This window comes from Carassius carassius, chromosome 41 (genome assembly GCF_963082965.1).
Source record: "Carassius carassius chromosome 41, fCarCar2.1, whole genome shotgun sequence".
Taxonomy (NCBI): Eukaryota; Metazoa; Chordata; class Actinopteri; order Cypriniformes; family Cyprinidae; genus Carassius; species Carassius carassius.
The window spans coordinates 15537375-15559406 of record NC_081795.1 but is presented as its reverse complement, the minus strand read 5'-3'; the positions used below and the strand labels follow the sequence as shown (position 1 = coordinate 15559406).

The 22032-nt window shown below is 32.4% G+C and overlaps 1 protein-coding gene and 1 long non-coding RNA gene across 2 annotated transcripts in view; one reads left to right on the top strand and one right to left on the bottom strand.

Annotated features, from left to right (window-relative positions):
• LOC132122849 (uncharacterized) overlaps positions 1-22032 on the top strand; it is an 87876-nt gene that overhangs the window by 13602 nt on the left and 52242 nt on the right. The gene's annotated exons all lie outside the window — the stretch shown is intronic.
• On the bottom strand, positions 7229-21022 carry itgae.2 (integrin, alpha E, tandem duplicate 2). The gene is made up of 38 exons (XM_059533323.1): positions 20830-21022; positions 20566-20668; positions 20378-20454; positions 20164-20237; positions 19364-19475; positions 19221-19277; positions 19058-19126; positions 18801-18922; positions 18545-18696; positions 18269-18422; positions 17903-18047; positions 17047-17172; positions 16596-16667; positions 16351-16472; positions 16090-16241; positions 15814-15967; positions 15451-15595; positions 14711-14781; positions 14340-14460; positions 13974-14104; positions 13511-13648; positions 13231-13428; positions 12664-12791; positions 12383-12513; positions 12150-12292; positions 11797-11913; positions 11272-11342; positions 11039-11162; positions 10857-10943; positions 9942-10021; positions 9579-9659; positions 9399-9474; positions 9220-9322; positions 9089-9123; positions 8903-8983; positions 8735-8821; positions 8547-8657; positions 7229-8277 (listed from the first exon to the last, which is right to left on the bottom strand). Exons 1-38 carry the CDS (start codon positions 20855-20857, stop codon positions 8224-8226), a joined length of 4032 nt encoding a protein of 1343 aa, XP_059389306.1. The 5' UTR covers positions 20858-21022; the 3' UTR covers positions 7229-8223.

The following is a 22032-nucleotide window of genomic DNA, read 5'->3' as shown; positions in this document are numbered from 1 at the left end:
TTTTCTTAACAAAAATGTTTAGATAAGTATCAGGTTTTGCATTATGATTACAATCAAACTATAGCATTTGGTTAGAAAGGGAACACCATGTGTGTGTGTGTGTGTGTGTGTGTGAGTGAATGTGTGTGTGTGAGTGAATGTGTGTGTGTGTGTGTGTGTGTGTGTGTTGCATTTGAGCGAGAGTCTCTTTTTGTATTTTTTATTTATTTATTTTTGCATATTCTCAAAATTTGCTGTTGCAGTCTTACCAGTCTCTCTCTCTCTCTCTGTGTGTGTGTGTGTGTGCATTTGAGCAAGTTTTTTTTTTCATTTATTGATTTTATGTGGAATATTCTACAAATTTGCTGTTGCAGTCGCCAGTTTATCTGTGTATGTGTGTGTGTGTTTGTGTGCGTGGGTGTGTGTGTGTGTGGGGGGGGGGGTCTTATTTGCACTCTTGATGTTCTAGAGTGTCACCCCTTCATTGCTGTACACTTTTTTTCAGCACAGTTGCTGATCTGTAGCTTGTACCACCAAAAGTTTCTCTGAGTTTTCCTATTTTTTCGTATTTCCCATTCATTTCCTATGTCGCCCGTTTTCGGGCGGGAGGAAGCTAAGTGTGACTTTTTTTTTACGACCCTTTAACATATCAGAATCATCTCCTTGATTTTTTTGTGTGTTCATATAGGTAATACAACAAAAGTCACCAAGTTTCATCCCCATCCGATGAAGCAAAAAAATTAAACATTTCAAAACGTTCAAGTTTTCGCCCGTTTTCGGGCGAAGAAGCCCAGTATGTATTCTCTCGGTGAAGGAAAAATACACTTTTGAGTGTGTAGTAGAAGAGTATTTTTTTTTTATTATTATTTCCAACATTGTACATGTAATAATACAATATAAACAAATATTTCACACTCACATATAATACTCATTATGTATTACTTAAAAGAAAGGGAAAAAATAAAACAAAATAGAAACAGAAAGAGGTATAGCCTACTTGTATTATCAAAATACAGAGGAGGAGTTTAAATCTTTGTAGATGTCCATAGTTCTGGTTGCTTTTCGGTTGGAAAGTCCTTGCAATCTTTCAAAGTAAATCTTCATGTCAGCCTTAAAATGGAAGATGTTGGGTATCCTTTCAGACCATTTGCATTTGTGTATATAGAACTTACCAAGTAATATAATAAGATTTAACATAAAAATTCCACATCAATCCAAAAGAATTTAAGATACATTCAAAGAAAAGATGCAAAATAGTTTCAGTATCCTTTTTGCAAAATGCACAAGATTCAGGAAGGTTATTTTCTATATCTTTTTAGGAACTGGTTTGTTGGATATATTTTATGTATAATTTTAAAGTATATTTCATAAACTTTATTATTGATACAATATTTGTTATTATAAGTCCAAATCAATCTCCAATTAATATTTTCAAAATGGTCATTCCAAAAGTATTTATTTGGAGGTGTTGCAGGGCAATGAATTAGGCATCTGAAAAATGTATTATTACATTTCCTATCTTTAATATCAACACCATTTAGCAAAACCTGTTTTTTAAACATTGATTGCCTAAAAGGTTCACTACTACCTCGCAAAAGTCTTAAAAAACCTGCTGGTATTGCATCAAAAACAATGCTATATTCTCGTGGAGATATTGGAATCCCAAATGTCTTTAAAAATTCAGTATATGTAAATAAGTAGCCCTCTTTATTTATCAGTTGTGAGACCATTAGAATATCATTTTTAACCCAATTGTCATAGAAGATTGATTTATTCTTATATTTAACTGTTTTATTATTCCAAATTAACTGTTTTTGGGGGGAAAAGTTGTGTTTGTATATAAGAAGCCAACATAAAAGAGCCTGTCTATGAAAATTGGATAGCTGTATTGGGAGCTTGTTAACCTCAAAGTCACATTTTAAAAGGAACTCTATACCACCAACTTTTTCAAAAATAAGATTAGGAATTATGTACCATAGTTTGTCTGTATTCTTAATATAATTTTTTATCCAATTCAACTTGAAAATTGTATTAGAAGTACCAAAATCAAGCACATTCAAACCTCCTTGATTATAAGAATTACATAAAATATTTTTATTTAAATAGTGTGACTTGTTTTTCCATATGAAGTTAAATAAAGTGGAATCAATTTTTTTTTTAAAGATTTTGGTACATCTAATACTTTTGCAGGATAGACTAAACGAGACAACCCCTCAGTTTTGGACAAAAGAACTCTACCTTTGAGTGATAAATCCCTCATGAGCCACATATCAAATTTCTTTTTAATTTTTCCCATAAGGGGTTGGAAATTGGATTGCACTCTGTCCGATTGATTTTTACATATATTGATACCAAGATATGTAACTTGCTCCCTAATTGGAATACCTTCAAATTCGGTTAAATGAGTATAATTCTCTTTAAGTGGAAAAAGAGTACATTTTTTTACATTTAAAGATAAACCTGAAGCTTTGGAAAAGATATTGAGACAATATATAACCTTTTTTACCTGTGATATATCTTTTAAAAAATAGCTGTATCATCAGCAAGCTGACAGCATTTAATTTCTTTTTCCATAATTTTGATGCCTTGAAAAGAATCATTATGTATATATAGAGCCATTGTTTGCATGACCAGAAGAAACAGGAACGGAGCCGCTGGATCTCCTTGTTTTATGCCCTGGGAGATACTAAATCTACGAGTAGTTCCCCAAGGAAGTTTAACTGAGCTATTGCAGTCACTATATAAAGTTTGTATTGCCCTTTTAAAATATTGACCAAAACCAAAAAAATCTAGTACATCAAATAAAAAATCATGTTTCACAGTATCAAAGGCTTTGTATATATCTATAAATAGAATGTAACTATTATCAGTTATGTAATCCTTATAATCAATTAAATCTAAGATTAATCGAATATTATTGCTAATATGCCGTCCTTGCATAAAGCCAGACTGGCTATCATCTATAATTGTATCTAAACACAGTTTTATTCTTTGCGCAAAAATATGAGCCAATAATTTTGCATCATTATTAATTAGGGTTATGGGCCTCCAATTGTCAAGAAGCAAACAATCCTTATTGGGTTTAGGTAACAATGTAATTAAACCTTGACACAATGTTGGGGGAAGCCTACAGGTTTCCAAAGCCTCCTTAAAAACTAATAATAAGAATTCAGAAACATAACCTTGAAATACTTTGTAAAATTCACCTGTAAGGCCATCATTCCCCGGGGATTTGTTATCTTTTAACTTACTAAAGTGTGTAGTAGAAGAGTAGGAAAGCTTTGGGACATATAATCGCGTCACGCACCCTGTCACTGTAAACTGACCTGTCAATCATCTTGTAACGGTTAACATCCTTCACATTTCATTTCATTTAACTTCCTACAGTACTGGAGAGAAAAGAAGTAGCTAACTTAGTTAAAAAATAAATGACGTGATAGTATTTTTTATATATGCATTATACATTATTTATATATATATTTATAAAAGTTCACATTGCTGCTGCAGATTTAATATGATATGGATAACAATAAATAAATAAATATACAGTCTACATACATTTTTTAACAGGTTAAATGTTGATTATTATTAGTTTTTTTTTATTTTTTTTATTTTTATTTTTTTTTATTTAGTCAGTTCAAGTACAAAAACATTTCAGTACAATACAAAAAAAAAGAAAGGTTACAAAGTATTAACAATACAGCTCAAAATATTTTACCAGAAAAACAAAAAAAATAAAAAAATAAACATAAACATAAGAGCAATTACAAAAATATAAGTATAACATATCAGGGCAGTTATATGTATTTGAAAAGCTTTAATATTTGTATTGTTTTTATAAGCTTTTTATTTTGTGATCTCATGTTTAAGAGAGTTTCAAAATATATTGTTAGATCAGTGTTATAGAAGGCAATATAGGAGGGTTTCTTTTGAATTATTTTTGTCTTATGAATATAAAATTTCGCCAAAATGATAAAAAGATTAATTATATAATTTTGTTTTTCAGAAAAAGATGGGTTTTGGAAACAAAGTAAAATGTCATGAGGGTCTAAATTAAGACATTTGTTCAATTTTTTTGTCATATCCATTTTAAAGTCAGTCCAAAAAGAAATAGAAAAAGGGCAATATAAAAATAAATGTTCAATGTCTTCAAGTGATGTATTACAAAAAGTGCACTTATCACAAACAGCGTGAATATATCTACTAATGGTTGCATTTACAGGATAGCATCTATGAATAATTTTGTACATTACTTCTTTGACTTTATTAGAAATAATAAACTTATAGGGCATAGTCCAAATGTTGCGCCAAGATATACAATAAGGTTTAAGCCACTTTGATTTACATGGAGGACTGGATCCAACATTAAAGGAGTTTCTTATAAAGTTGTTATTAAAACCTTTATCAAATAAAGAGAGACCATTTACAAAGAGTTGAGGATTTTGTAAAGATGTATTATTGATATCTACATCTGAAAATTTGTTTAATATTAGTATGCCATTAGGAATAGCCTTAATTACTTTGTTAAATTCTTTTTCATTTACAAATAAACCATATTTTGAAATAAAATTAGGGTAGGAGTAAAATTGCCCATTTTTGTCAATTAGTTGGCTAACAATTAAAATGTTGTGTTGGACCCAATTCTCCATGTACAAAGATTTTTTATTATGAATGATATTACTATTGTTCCATATAAAACACCTACTGGGAGAAAAATTGTGTTTGTACAAAAGGGACCAGAAAAGTAATGTTTGTTTATGATAGTTAGCTAAAGCAATTGGAAGTTTACCGGTCATATAAGGACACTGCAACAAAAAGTTTAATCCCCCAAGTCTCTTGAACAAAAAATAAGGGACTATATTAAATATACTTGTTTGATTTTTTAAAAAGTTTTTAAGCCAATTTATTTTTAGAATTTGGTTAAAGATAGTAAAATTAAGAACGTTTAATCCACCATCAGATAGTTTATTAACAAGAACGCTTTTCTTAATTTTATGAGGTTTGTTTTTCCAGATGAAATTGAAGAGTAATTTATCCATTTGTGAGCATATATCCTTTGGGGCACTAAGTGAAGAGAAAAGATATGCTGCTCTTGAAAGACCTTCTGCCTTACTCAATAGAATTCTCCCTTGAATAGAAAGATCTCTTGCTAACCATGAGTTATATTTCTTTTGTATTTTTTCAATAATAGGCAAAAAATTGGAGTTAACCATTACATCAGTGCTTTTAGAAATTTTAATTCCTAAATAGGTTACCATTTGATTATTATTAGTAACCCCTGTAAACTTGTAATTCTCTCTACCTAACCGCAAACTGTCGATCGCGCGCATCCGCCACATTTGTAGTTTTTTTTAACACGTTTGTAGTTCTGGACCGAATCCTTTGCATGTATCCACCTTTCTTTTACTGTCTATATGGTATCCACACGTCAGAAATCGACCTGAAATAGGAAACTATCCGGGGACTTCTGGCATACTCTTTTCAGCATACCATGCTTTGAGAAAAACTTATTCTAATCTCACATACTATTCAGGATGGATAGTATGAACATTGAGACGCAGGGAACGTCATGTGAACATAGACTGTATAAAAACATGTGAATGAATCAAGCGGACCAGACTTGTCCAGAAGAGTCGATTCTGTCGACTCGAGAGTCCCGAACATATTTCAGTGAGTGAACCGTTAAGAACGGTTTGGTGAACCGTTTCAAATGATTTATTGAAAAGATCCGATTCGTTGAAAAAAATCTTTGCTCAGTGGCAATTTATTTCCACACATCAAGCTTTGCCTTTGACTATGGAGGGCTAAACCTGCAGAAATTAAAAATAAATGAATATATAGCTAGATAAATAAATACGAAATAAATAAATAAATGATGTGATAAAAACAAAAATAGTTCATTTGTAATAAAATTTAATTCTGAATTTATATTTTAAATTACTGTTTTCCTTTATGTAATTATTTTACATTTATTTTGATTCTTTTTAACTTTTATTTACTTATACTTTCATTCATTTTTATAATGTTGTTTAATAAACCTCCAAAATCGCCATTGAAACCTCCGACAAGTATCTTGAGGCATTATCAACTTTGGCGAATGACAGTGTTGATGGTTCCAGGCTCAATGATGTAACTATGAGGCTAAGTAACTGAATTCAGTCGCTATTAAATAATTCAACATAATAAATAGGAATCTGTGAAAATATATTGGATCACTCCAGTTGATCTGGCACACCGCACTCTCAAACGCCGATCTTTATTATTAGTTTAATCAGAGGCTTCTGCTTGAGCTCTCGACCAATGATTCACCGGCGATCCACAAGGACCGCCTCCCTCATTTCAATGTTGCACATGGAAAAGTAAAAATAAATAAACAAATCTGGAAATAAATACATGGGGGAATAAATAAATAGCCTACATATAATAAATAAATAAATGCATGAATAAATACATTTAAAAATAAATAAATTAATTAAATAAATATAAAAATGAATGAAAGTATAAGTAAATAAAAGTTAAAAAGAATAAAAATCAATGTAAAATGAATACATAAAGGAAAAAAGTAATTTAAAATATAATTCAGGATTACATTTTATTTCAAATGAACTATTTTTGTTTTTATCACATCATTTATTTTATTTTTTTCCTTTTATTACATTTATTTATTTATTTATTTTTAATTTCTGTAGGTTTGGTCCTCCATAGTGACATTCAGTAGTCAGATGCAAGACTAAACATAGCCAGACATGTGAGAGCTTGAGCATATCACATGACCACGTGTATGTACGTGTGACTGTTTATGTATGTGTGTGTGTGTGAGTGTTTGTTCATGTGGAGGTGAATGACCAGTTAAAAGACTTAATTTCCAGTGTCAAAAGTGTATAGTGTCTCTTCTGGTCTCTCAGCCTGGGCAAGTCAGTTAGTATGTTTTACTTGGTTTTATAAAGAGATTGAGAAGTTATCAGCACTGCTAGTCATCTTGTTAAACATGACCATGGCTGGGAAATCATCTCAAACCAGCTGCTGGTTCAAGCTCAAACCGGTGTGCATCATTTGCTACGGTTTCCGGTTTGAACGACATGTTTCCTGGAAACGGTGTGCAACAGGGTTTGAGATACGTTTTATCTGGTTTGGTTTACAAAAATGTAAGCACAATCAGCAGCAGGATGTAACAAATATACCACACGGTTTTAAAGAGACAGCTGAACAATGTAATTAACATCAAAATAAAAACTCACGAGAGCAAGTATATTGTTTACACGTTTATTAATATTAAAGGCAACACAACTGAAATAATAAGAGCACATGTATAGATCTGAAACTGCTTTAAGGCTGTCTAAATATCATTTAGTAATTGCAATGTCTTCTGGTCCATATCCTTTCCTTAGGAAGGTGTGCTAGACACTGATTAATAATGTCATATAGTTAGTAATAATAATAATAATAAGGTCGTATAAATCATAACTGTCTCTGATGTAAGAAGTGGATTATGCTTCACCTGAAATGTTTGTTTTTTCATCCTGAAATGCGAGGCAAATGTTGGCTCACAATAATTAGGAACCACAGTTTCCACAGATCCATTCACTCGATTGAGATGTTCTCTTTTATTCTGGATGACAAGGGCAGTGACTGTAACATTGAGTGTATTTTGCAGTATTAAACTCCTATTAATACTGATTTCATCTGGCTCCGAAAATTCAAAAAGAACCAAAGGCCTTCTCAGCTGCTATAGTTGCGACTCTTGAGTCATCACAAAAGGGTGGTCAATGCACCACCGTTACCATTTTAAAAAACGTTTTGCAACATTTTGTCAGGGCTGAACGCAGCCCAGGTAAAACTAACCATGAAAATAGGCTACCTTTTTGTCATGCAACCAAATTGGTTAACAGATGTGTCTTGCCATAGATGTTATATTGTAAATCATGGATCATAGTATCAACAATGTTTTGGTTGACTGTATAGAAGTAAGTCTTAAAATGATATTTGACATTTGGTTGTGGAGTTTGGTGTCTCATCAAATCTTGAACAAATAACTTCCATCCAAGGAAATAGCTGTAAGCCCCTTGATGTAGAATATTTGGTTTGATTTAGAAACAGAGATTTCTTTTTGTCTTTCATTCTTTCTGCATATACAATATACTATTCAATAAATCATTAAAAAGCCGCTTCTTAATACTTCTTTTTTTATGCAAACTTAAGCAAGATATATAGTAATAAATGGTCCCTCCAAGGCTTTGCCGGTCTTCAGTTTGGACTCTGTGCTTGGTCAATTTTATGGCGGCGACGGAAAAAGCCACACTGAAAATGAGATCACACAGAGTCAGTGCATGCAGAGATATGTTTGAAATAGCATAGAACCATACAACCTTACAACTCTCACTAATTCTGCAGTATATAGTATGCACAGAATGCAAATTGTATAATAATATACTCAAATTACCAATTATATATACCAAAATTTGCAGTACACAATTACATGCTCCTGCAAGGAATACAATATACCACAATACAATGTGCTTGACTTGATCTTCCTTGTTACATCAAATGTGGAGACAGAGATTTTTTACCTTAATGAGAATGATGATGATGATGAAAAGGAGCAGAAATCCTCCTACGGATCCTCCAATGATGGGACCCATAGATGTCGTCACCTGCAGCTTCGCAACTATCACCTCCACCTGCATGGCATGATTAAATCTATCAGTAACAAAATACATGATGACACGTTTGCATGCCTGAAAGGACGGTCGCTCACCGGAATAGTTCTGGAAGTATGCTTTGCAACATAGATGGACTTATCAAAGCTGTATTTTGCTACGGCAGTGATCTTTTCTGTACTTTCCTATCAGTTTGAAAAGAATTATTGGATAAACAGTTCATTGATGCATATGATTATCAGTATACCTGAATTATATAACTATACCTGAACGTCATGTATCAAAACATTGGCATCAATGATGATTCTCTCCAGCGTTGTCAAGCTACATGTGATTATACAGAATCCCTACATGCACAAAAATATAAAACATATATATATATATATTTGATTTAAAATACTTTTATTCAACGTTTTTAAAAGCATGGCCATTGTTTTAAGGTAATATCTTACCTCCACTTTAGTATTTTCGGGTAAGACACACTCCTAATACAAAATGAGCAATAAATGTTAGTTTGAAAGCTCTCATGCTGCTTCTCGTCGATCTAAATAAATATTTAATAGATATTTCATTTCATATGATACCTGTGGTGTGACATTAGTGATGTCCAAATCAGTTTTGAAGGTGTCCTTTGTTATGTTTACAACTACTTTGATTGTAGCGCCATACTTATTATCACCTGTAAACTGAATAAGAATACAGGAGAATATATTTAATGTATGACATAAATATTTTGTGAGATTAGATTTTTAAATACTGTACCTGAAATTCGAAAATCAGTTTTTGATTTTCTACTTTTTGCCCCTCTTCAATACGGAGTCTGTTTAAGCTGGCTTTGCTGTTGTTGAAAAATAAATGATTATAATAATAATCATAAATAAGCTTAAATATTACAAAATCAAAATGTTTCATGTGAAATGCTTAAATAGTTTGTTCACTTACCCAGATAGCTGGATTGGTAGGGAATACATCACCTCAAATGGATATGTTTTAGTGGCCAAAATTTCAGAGCCTAGATTCTGACTAAAAACCAAAGAATTGTTTTTAAATGCACATTTAAATAATAAGAAGCTGAAGCTTTATACGCAAAAAAAGAAAAGATTTGTAAATAAAAAGTATTTAAGAAAAAGATTATTGAAACTAATTTTATGAGAAAGTACTTAAAGTTAACATTTAATTAAATTAAATGTGTGTTAAGTTTTTCTATATTTAATTGTAAACTTTACTAGTAATTTCTGAGTGAAAATAGTCTCTTCACCAAATTCTTTTCATTATATAAAAAGTTTGGAAAAGTAGCTCTCAAACCTGGATAGATTAGCAGTAATCTCATATTTCTTCAGATCAGATTTGGTGTCACTGAGCTGCCATGAGATGACAAGGTTGGTCTGGAAGATAAAAAAAAATACTTTCAGGTTTTTTGTACACCCGATCAGATCCGAGTCATTGAATAATGAGTATCTGCCGATACTGAGTACCGATCCTATACTTGTACATTCCTAAAGGAATGTGTGTTTGGTGCACACTTCAAGTACATTATCGTTCTTAAAATCAGAGTGGTGCTGAGAGTAAAAATAATACATTTATGATGTATGTATATATATTACAAAATACACTCTCTCTATATTTGTATAGAAATGCACACACTGTATTGGCAGATGTACACAATTACATATAGATGTGGTCACGATTATGAAGATGGCACTACTGATATTAAGTTCTTGTATTTTATATGTTAAATAAACTGATTTATGAGACTGTCTCATTTAGTCTGATGACTAAGTAAATGATAAATAAATGAGTGATTGTTACAAAGTGTTCATTAAAAACATTAAACATGGAAGCTAAAATGTATATTTGGCACAATAGAACAGTCCTTAAGTTGATGCAACTTTTTGAGCAATATTGCCGTCAGTGGGCAGCCTGGTAACATACAGGGCCCATGACTGATCTAAAGTATCCAGATAGAAATGTGTTGCCCATTTTCAATGGGAAAGTGCCCAAGCAACATTGGGTTTCAAGTCCAACTCTTTATTAGGTCACAACTGCCTAATGGCTTGGACTGAGGAGAAACGATATCGATCAGTTAAAAAAATGCTTGATCGGTCCCAATCCCGATCCTTGAGATCACCTCGGGACATCATACTTTTCATTACTGAAAAAAATAAGGGTGCAAATGAGATCAGAATTCTAATGTTTCAAATGTGTGTGATCGATTCATACCTGTGCGCCTCTTTTGAAAATAGGGTGTTGAAGATTACATTGTATTTGATTTTCATTCTTCACAGGACAGGTGGCACCTTCTATTTTCTGTAAGTGAGACACCAAACCAGGCTTTCATGTATCTACTAAATGTATCAACAGCAGATGTAATTGGCTTTTGAAGGTGAAGTCATGTTTTTTACCCTCTGACTGAGAATGCTGGGAAAGGTCAAAGTCAGGGTGGTCATATAGGAAGGGTCTTCAGTGTTTGTAAGATTGAAATTGATATTCAAGCTTTGAGTTTCTCCGATAATGATCACATCTTCACTAAAACATAAATAATTGTTGTTACAAAAAACACAGAACTATATTTTTACAATTCTTTTAAAAAGCCCCCTTTTAAAGCTGAAATGGAGTACATTTCATAAGTACCTACCTAATTTTTGAATCAGATAATAAAATACTTGGTTTACAATCTGCAGTCTTGCATTCTTTTTCAAAGGAAATCTAAAAATGAAAAAAAGTAAACATTAAAAGTCATTTAAAGTCATTTAATGAAACATTTCACAAAATGGATAATGACTAGATGATGGATAATATATATATATATTATAAAAATTGTTTTCCACAAATCAGCATATTAGAATGATTTCTGAAGGATTGATCTGAAGGAGTAATGATGCTGAAAATTCAGCTTTACATCACAGGAATAAATTATATATTTAAAATAAATTCATAGAGAAAACAGTTATTTAAAATGGAAATTTTATTGAATTTTTACTGAATTTTTGATCAAATAAATGCAGCCTTGATAAATACAAAACACGGCTTTTAAAACATTTTAAAAATCTTACCCGACCCCAAGTTTTTGAACAGTAGTGAGTAAATAGTGAAAGATGACTTCATGTCTACAAGTGCATGAGAAATCTTTATGTTATGATTATGCTTAAACATATTTTACCTCATGTACAACCTCTTGTGGAGTAAATGCGTCAAGAATTCGTATTGGGGCTTCTTTGTTTTTATCCAATGAAAAATTCAGCTTGATTTTAATCGGTGAAAAACAGTCAAAACAGCCCTGAAAGGAAGACACAGTTCTTCTCAGTCAACATCATAAAGAACGAGTCATAGCTGTCAAAGGATTTTTATAATAAATAATTTTCCTTTAAATTAATACTATCCATTTTTTTTTTTACATTTTGTAGTAATAGTACTAGATTTAGGCTGAATGTCTGTTCCAACCGTAACATGTTTTATTTTCTTATGAACTTGACAAGTGGTTTAGGAAAAAAGAATCAAACAGAACCAACGTACCGAATATCTGAGGTTGATAGATGTACACTCTACGTCTGGTGTCAAGGTGAAAGAGTTTTCTAAGGTATCTCTGCCTTCAAAAGTGAGGCGCTTTTTGTTTACATCAGAATCCAAGTCAATTTTGTACTTAATCGGAAGTTCAACTTAAAATGACAGAAAGTGGATGTGGTTAAAGTAATCATGAGGATTGTTTTGGTTTGAAAATACTCACTGAACTGAAAGAGAAAACTTACTCTGAAGCTTTTCATTCATCACATTAAAGCATGTGTGGTACTTTATGGATAAATCATTCATCTGTTGATCAATTCTAATGATGTCTGGAGTAATTGTTATAGCTGGGTTGATAACAATAACAGGGATAGTCCTGTAAAAAAAAAAAGTATAAACATTAAACATCATCTTAAGAAAAGGTTCCCCCAACCATTAATGAAACAGAAGGTACACTGAAATATAATATGAAAAAAGTAAAAAAAAAAATGCCACTTTGAACAATATAACAATTATTTTTACTCACTCAAAAACAAGCACTCCTCCTTGACTTCCAACAGTAATGGATGCCTTATTTGACTCTGTAGCAGGTGCACTGCTTACTGACTGACCAAAGTGGACAAGTTTAATTCCAAAATCTGAGGGGGAAATTTTCTAGGGAGGAAACGGCAAAAAAAAAGAAAAAAAAAAAAACAATTGAAAAAAAAAAAGAAGAAAAAAATAAGAAAATTATTTTTAGAATGAAAGCCACATTTTGTGTCTATTAAAGGAACATGGTTATAACTGTCATAAAGAAAGACATTTTTTTCTTTATTTTTTTTGGTTTGTCTTTTTTTCTGCTATAATGAGATTTAACTGTCTTTATTATATTGTATTATATATAGTTTTACATTTTATTTCATTAATTTAGTTGAAATAAAATGTAAATAATCAATATAAAACATTGTTATAATATTTCAGATATTATAATAATACATAATATAATACATCAAATATAATGAATATAAAAACTTTAGTCTATCAAAACATGCATACACTCTAACAAAGATTCATTAAAATGCTCAAAGTATAAATAATACATTCTGAAACTCACTTGTGAAAACTGAAGTCCATCTTTGAATCCATTGTAAATGTAAATGCTTCCAGCAGAATCTGATTCCAGTGGAGCTCCCACTGCTACATCATTGAACCTATTCCCATCAATATCTCCTATTGATGCAATGGCTGCACCAAACCTTGCAAAGGTCTGTTTGCCCTGCAGCTCCATGGCCACACTGTCAAACCTGTCCTCCTTTAGCATGATTTTAAAAAAAATCCTGTTAAACCATTGTCCACATATTTATTTAAGAGGTGAAAGGAGAGTATGATCTTACCTGATTCAGTCTGTACATAAGCACTTTGCCTTCTTCCCCACTTTGATGAAAATGTGGAGCTCCAACTAAAAGATAATCGGTGTATTGATTTCTATCAATGTCCAAGGCACAAAGAACTGATCCAAAGTAAGATCCAACCTATGGCAATTATACATTACTTCATTATTATCATATTAGCTAATGCATTAACTGGGGCTTGATTGTGAGCTCCAAATCATTCAGAAGAAAAAACAACAATCATTTCTAATTCAATAAATGGTTTAAATTAATGTATTTAACATATTTAATTTTATTATTTCACAGTTATTATGAATTTATATAATGCATACCATTTAAAGATTACACTATTGCATTTGGTGGAAACTGGTCATACATTTATGATGTGCAACTAATAAAAAAAACTTTCAAAAAGCAAACAGTCTCATGTGTTAATGTAGTGTGCAATAGTATTAACTACAAATACCTGATCTCCCTGGAGCACATACTTTTCAGAGCCACTGAAAATAAATACTCCACCAGTCAAGTTATACCGTGGTGCACCAGATATGTAGAGTGTTTTACTTTGTTTTAGTTTAGCAGAAGTGACACTGTAACCTGTGATCAGGAAGGAGATTCAACAAACATGAACCTGAGATGACTTTCGTTTATCCAGGTGTTCAATATAAATATATATATATATATATATATTTTTTTTTTTTCCCACAACATTTCCTTTAAAGGTGTTTAAATTTTCACTCAAATAAATGAGAAACCTCCACAATTTTTATTTATTTTACTTTTAAAATCCATTTTCTTTGATTTGCTTTTTCTGGGTCCAACCATCACTCACCTAAATAGGAAAATTTGGGTCCATCGTTAGAGTCATTAAAGAATTTCACAGTTTTATCAGATTGCAAAATGACTCCACCACTCCAGCCAAAGGCTCCAACTGCTCCAAAAAGAATAGAATTCTACACACACACACACACACACACACACACACACACACACACACACACACACACACACACACACACACACACACACACACACACACACACACACACACACACACACAAATAGAAACAAATGAATGTTATTAGTATATCAGCTAATCATCCTGGGAAAAGTTGGTGCAAACATCCACACATTCTTAATAGTGTTTGATAGATAGGATCATTTCTAAAATAAAAGGTATCGGAATCCAGAAATCCTCCTTACATCCTGCATGAGATGGGAGCTGAAACCAGCTTCAGCGAGCTGGAACTGAAATCCTGCACCTTGCTGACTGTCTGAGACACAAAGTGTTTAGATAATAGCATGAATCTCATTTGTTGAATTCACATTAACATTATACTGCATATTCAGTTACAAAACAGTCAAAGCTGTTTTTCAGATATTTCATTATCCACTTGCACACCCCTGACAGACTGTCAGTTTACTGTAGTGGGGATTTTTCAGTGACCTGAACATCGAGTTACAATGATGAATGAGTAGCTGGTAACAAGCTAATTTATCTTCATTAGTTAGTCATTGATCATTTTCTCAACCGATTCATTAATACATTCAGGAACTCAACAAATAGATTTTTATAGGGGAGTTACTGAATCATTCACTTATCCAATTCTTTCAAGTACATAGATTCATCCACAAAAAACACAACACTTGATTCTACTTTTTCTTTGTTGAGAACAATGTCTGCTGGTGGTACATAAATAGTAACTGGGAATACTTTATTTAAAATCTTATTCTCAATATTAACTTTTTGATCACTGAACTGTTAAAATAAAGCAACAATACTCGAAAATTTGTGTGGTTTCGCTGATTATCAGCAAGGCTTAATTTTACAATGGCTGTTTATCAGCTCATCCAATCAGATTTTACCATTGGAACTATCTAAAGAACAGCGTTTCTCTTTTAGATATAGTGATAGGGCTAATGTTTGATGAAAACACTCTTACCTTCAATTCCTGTTAAATTCTGTTCCAGTGATGACAGAATGTCATTTAATGCAGCATAATTAGAAACCTTGTAAAATTTATCAGGATCTGCTATTTGTGTCATCTCTTCTATTGCTTCAGGTTTATCCAGAATGCCACTACCAACCTAAAGATAACATGATGTTAGTGCAAGTGTTTGGGTTTTATGATTTATTTTGTTAAACCAAATGAGTAATATCGCAGATATGAGTGTCAAACCTAGAAGTGTCTTTAAGAACAGATTAAAATAAATGATAGTAATCAGTATATGTCGCTCCAGCATAAGAAGCCCTTCTAAAGAAATTCAAAAATGCTGCTGTAATAAGCAGTAAACAGGATACTTACTCCTATGGAATAGCGAGTGACACCTTTCATTTGTGGCATGTTCAAAACATCTGTAAGATTCATTAAGTCTCCCGCCATTTTCCCGTCAGACAATACAATTATAATTTTTCTGGAGTTATTTTTTGAGCCATTCTCAGGGATGAAAATATCTGTGCTGTAAACAACCAATGACACCAGTGAGACAATGACATTGTATCAATGTATCACCAACAAAAGAGCTGCATGCATTTAAGGTGTAAAATGTCAAGTATTTCACATTATAATCTGTAAACTCACAGGACATGATGGATGGCTGAGGCGGTCTTGGTGATCTTGCCAAGTTGCTTTATATCTTTGACCTTTTGCAAAGCTTTGACACTTTCCTCATTGTCTAGCAGTGACAGCTCTGTCCTGATCTCAGCACCAAATTGCACTATTGCAAAGTTACACTAAAGAAAGAAGTAATGTTTTAAACAAATATTAAATACCTTTTAATTTGTATTTAAAATCAAAATGGCTGTAAATGTGTCTCATTAAAATGCTTTAGTTTATACTTGCATCGAAACATGTGTTCCAAACTTTGAACATGACATTGTGCATGAAGTCTTTAGCTCTCTGAAAGTCTTCATCGTCAATGCTACCAGAGCCGTCCAGCACAAAAGCAATCTCTGTCCCAGCATCTTAAACATCGGTATAGATATTATGGTTTCATTAAAGGCATTGATCTATGCATCTGAAGTACAACACCTTAATATGTATGACATAATAAATGTTGATTGCAAAGGCTGAATAAAGATTAGTACCTTCCTCTTCCTCGTCTTCACCTGCGTTTGTTTCACTATCCAACTGGATGTCTCTTCTCATCCTCTGCTTAACTTGTGATAAGATTGAAAGAGATGTAAATTATCAATCAGATTCCTTAAATGAGTCACACTAAGGCAACAGCTCATTTCATTGTCAGGTGTGCTCCAATATCGCTTAAGCATATTTTAATAGATCGTGTAGATTTAACTACACTCTTATCATTTCAATTCTTATGAAGAGGTTTTTAATGAAGTCAATCAAGATTTAGTTTTAGAATTCCAACCAAAGATAAACTTAATTTTTTTTTTAAATCTTTAATTTGTAGTTCATATCTTTTGTTTTAATTATTATGATAAGAATGGTTTATTTAACTTTTTCTATTTTCTCTTGCCTCTCACCATGAATATAGTCATGGTAGCTGGCATGACAACAAACTGTAAACAAACTAACCCTCATCAAATCCTCCACCTCGGTAATGATTGTTGTTGTTGTTGTTGTTGTTGAGTTTTTCATTGTAAATTTGATTTGTAACAGCAGACAGAAATCTTGAAGATCTTGATGGTAGTGGCACATTCACTGTGACAGAAGAAAATGTCAAATCTTTGTTATATCTTCATTCAGTACTTTAGTAGTTACAATACATATAAATGTTTCACTCAAGTGTTAACTGCACAAACAGGATGCACATGTATTCTCTGTGATTGCATTCATATTCGATAATTCGATGCAACTTTCACAACCATCCCTTACTGAATCCATGTACTTTATGTAATTTATTTCTTTATAATGTTGTCTTATAATAATTAATTAATGAACATCGAGTTACAATGATGAATGAGTAGCTGGTAACAAGCTAATTTATCTTCATGAGTTAGTCATTGATCATTTTCTCAACCGATTCATTAATACATTCAGGAACTCAACAAATAGATTTTTATAGGGGAGTTACTGAATCATTCACTTATCCAATTCTTTCAAGTACATAGATTCATCCACAAAAAACACAACACTTGATTCTACTTTTTCTTTGTTGAGAACAATGTCTGCTGGTGGTACATAAATAGTAACTGGGAATACTTTATTTAAAATCTTATTCTCAATATTAACTTTTTGATCACTGAACTGTTAAAATAAAGCAACAATACTCGAAAATTTGTGTGGTTTCGCTGATTATCAGCAAGGCTTAATTTTACAATGGCTGTTTATCAGCTCATCCAACCAGATTTTACCATTGGAACTATCTAAAGAACAGCGTTTCTCTTTTAGATATAGTGATAGGGCTAATGTTTGATGAAAACACTCTTACCTTCAATTCCTGTTAAATTCTGTTCCAGTGATGACAGAAGGTCATTTAATGCAGCATAATTAGAAACCTTGTAAAATTTATCAGGATCTGCTATTTGTGTCATCTCTTCTATTGCTTCAGGTTTATCCAGAATGCCACTACCAACCTAAAGATAACATGATGTTAGTGCAAGTGTTTGGGTTTTATGATTTATTTTGTTAAACCAAACTATGAGTAATATCGCAGATATGAGTGTCAAACCTAGAAGTGTCTTTAAGAACAGATTAAAATAAATGATAGTAATCAGTATATGTCGCTCCAGCATAAGAAGCCCTTCTAAAGAAATTCAAAAATGCTGCTGTAATAAGCAGTAAACAGGATACTTACTCCTATGGAATAGCGAGTGACACCTTTCATTTGTGGCATGTTCAAAACATCTGTAAGATTCATTAAGTCTCCCGCCATTTTCCCGTCAGACAATACAATTATAATTTTTCTGGAGTTATTTTTTGAGCCATTCTCAGGGATGAAAATATCTGTGCTGTAAACAACCAATGACACCAGTGAGACAATGACATTGTATCAATGTATCACCAACAAAAGAGCTGCATGCATTTAAGGTGTAAAATGTCAAGTATTTCACATTATAATCTGTAAACTCACAGGACATGATGGATGGCTGAGGTGGTCTTGGTGATCTTGCCAAGTTGCTTTATATCTTTGACCTTTTGCAAAGCTCTGACATGATCCTTACTGTCTAGCAGTGACAGCTCTGTCCTGATCTCTGCACCATATTGCACTATCGCAAAGTCACACTGAAGACAGAGGGGTTTTTAAATATATAATATAACTTCTAAATTGTATTTAAACACAAAATGGCTGTAAATGTGTGTCATAAAATGCTTTAGTTTATACTTGCATTGAAACATGTTTTCCAAACATTGGACATGACATCGTGGATGAAGTCTTTAGCTCTCTGAAAGTCTTCATCGTCAATGCTACCAGAGCCGTCCAGCACAAAAGCAATCTCTGTCCCAGCATCTACAAAAGATGTATAGAAATTATAGCTTGAATTGCTTCTTTTTTTTTGGCATCTGTTGTACGACCATAAGCATGGCATAAAGTATAATTTTATTTGTTATTTATAATATTTATTTTAAAGTCTAAACAAAGTACCATCATAATCCTCATCTTTATCTTTTGTGTCACTGTCTGACTGGGCATCTCTTCTCATTCTCCGTTGATCTGATGTTGATAGAAATGTAAATTAGCAATCAGATTCTTTAAAAGATTCAAACTAAGATAACAGTTTATTTCATTTTCTCTCAGATGGGCTCACCTTGACCAATCCATCGATCTTGATAATGATTGTTGTTGTTGTTATTGTTGTTGTTGACTGAGATGAAAGAGATTTAGAAAAGTAAGGGTTAGGATTTTATTTGTTTGAATCTGAAATACTAGTATAAAATCATCCATTCTTACCTAATGTCACAGGATTCAGTTTTTTAATGATTTTTCCAGTGGGGTACATTAGTTTGCATTCTCCATTCAAATCCTCAGATGCCCGCTCCCTTACACGAATTTGATTACACATCTTATAGAAAGAAAGAAAAATACACATCTAAATATTTCATTTTTTTGTCTTTCAGAAAAGTAATTTCCTTTCATTTTCATTTCTGTATAATTTTCATTCTAACAAAACGAACAAAGTTTACCTATTGTATGTCCTATTTAAATGAGAATTTGTAGCAGATTTGAACTAGACAAACTGAGGCTTAAATAAGACTATATTGTTTTCACTGAGGAAGTGGTGTCCTTATGGTTTTGTGTGACATCACAGTTGACTCACAATGCTGATGACTTACTCCTGATAGTCACATCATCCTGAACAATTAGCAAATGCCCCAATAAATAAAGCAAATACAACTCCCCAGAAATAACTGTGGTACCATCCAGACATTTCTAGTTACCTTTCATACCTTTCATTTTCTCACCAATTTCCAGCTCTCTTAAAGACTATTTCCTGTTTTCTGGAGGAGAACTGATACATTTCTGTCTGTCACGTATGTGAAGGGGAAACCACAGTCTGTGGTTTTACTGTGAAAATGCTATGCAACAGACGCAAAGACTTGTGCAAACTCAAACTATCTGATTATGAACAGTTTACTTCTCGTTTGATATAGCTTTCAAAAGCTCAACCTTTTGTAAGTGAAATCAGGTTAAATATAAAACAACCGTCGGCCATATCTAACATCCCTGTATTTAAGGATCTTTATACTAACCATAACATGTTGTTCCTCTTCCGATGTCAGGCTAGATACTGATGCTACTGGTCTCAGGCCTTTAGGTTTTATATCTTCAAAAGAGATATTGATGTAATAAGACTTTTAGAGTGAAACAAAGGAACTGTGTAAATCAGTGAGGACATTATTGTGAAATTAACAATGTAAAGTTTCCTTGAAAATCTTCACTATGAATAGACAAAGACAAACTTACCAGAATTTACTTCGATGCATTCATTCTCTACAGTGCACTTAAACAGTTTCCCAAGTTTTGGTGAAGGAACAAAAACTCTAGAACAGAACGAATTAAGACAACTTGACTAAAATAGATCAATAAATGTTCTTTATAAAAAAATATATATATATATCTAGAATTATCTAAAACTCTTATAAATGACCAACCCATCTGTTGATTGAATAATGGTTTGACCAAAGAGTGGATCGCCATTTGTAAAATGCTTCACAGGAGATTTTTTAATGTTGAAGCCGGTCACAGTGTATATCACTATAACATGAAAAAATGTTTTAATAATATTGTTTCTACTTTTGCCCAGACATTTTCAGATTCAGATAAATAAGAGTTTAAAACATGTCTAAACACAAGTCATTGTTATCATTAATTAGAAAAATTAGCGTCATCATGATAAGTGTTAAATAATTACATACCAATTATAAATAGCAGTCCTCTGTACATTTTGTGAATTTGATAAACTCCACGCTTTTAAAAAAACATATCGGCACAGTTGAGGCAGAAAGCAACTCGTTGTGGTCTTGAAAAAGTAGAACAGCACACAGTTGCTGCTGACAGTAAACCCGCCCCCTCCACACACTTCAGACCAAACACTTTTTCTCTACAGTGAAGCTGAATTTTTAATTATTAGCATAATGTTTAAATATTTTCATTGTTTAAATGGTATAAACTTTCAAATAATGTTAAATACACACGTGTTTAACAGCACTATCAGAACATAACTGGATACTTGGGCAGGATCAAAACAAGTGTTAGCAAGGCAGTAGAAGTCTAACTTGTCTGTATAGTAATGTAGTTACAGTTAATAAAGACCTTACATGACACTGACAGTAACACTGACTAGAAAAAGTCTAAATTAAAAGGTAAAAAGTCAGTGTTCCGTTTTTAAAGTGGTTACAATAGACATTGTCCTCTCAAAGAAACTCTGTGGTTGACTGGTTCTCATGGTGTGGTTCTCATACGGATCTGAAAATCAGTTTGTTAACGAAGGCTATTGGCTAAACATATTCTGACTGATTTAAACAAAACAATATATTGTCTATTAAGAAAACTGACTGATTAATTATCTTCACTGCAATACTACAGGTACGCACTAGTTTTGCAAAAAAGCTTGTTTGTAAAGGCCATGCTGCCTTTGTCACAGGATGTGGTGAACATGAAAACCTGCATCTCTTAACTGAAAAGTAACCAATCTACTCTCAGGCCTCATTTTTCAAATAGACCTCAAATCATTTATATTTTTTTTTATCACCTGTCTCTCTTGAATACTTGATTTTTGTAAAGAGAACTGATAAAATAATCTGACAGCACTGCCCTTGACTATTCACTATTTATGTCACTCTGCTTGTCTGTGTTTGCATGTTTTACAATAGACTGTCAGAAGCCGTTCCTGAAGGCCTCCACATATATATATAAATGTCCTGGCTCTTCCAAGCTTTATAATGGCAGTGAATAGGGATTGAGATTTTAAAACAGAAAAAAGTGCATCTGTCCATCATAAAAAGTACTCCACATGGCTCTGGAGGGTTAACAAAGGCCTCCTGAAGTGAAGAAATATCAATATTTGCAACTTTATAAACGGTAACTGGATGACACTACCTCATGAACACAAATACAAC

Coding starts and splice junctions, on each gene's coding strand:
- itgae.2 (XM_059533323.1), bottom strand. CDS start 20,857: ATGTACAGAGGACTGCTATTTATAATTG. Junction 18,697..18,800: donor TTTGGAAAACATGTTTCAAT/GCAAGTATAAAC, acceptor CTCTGTCTTCAG/TGTGACTTTGCGATAGTGCA. Junction 17,173..17,902: donor GAATTTAACAGGAATTGAAG/GTAAGAGTGTTT, acceptor CTTCTGTCACAG/TGAATGTGCCACTACCATCA.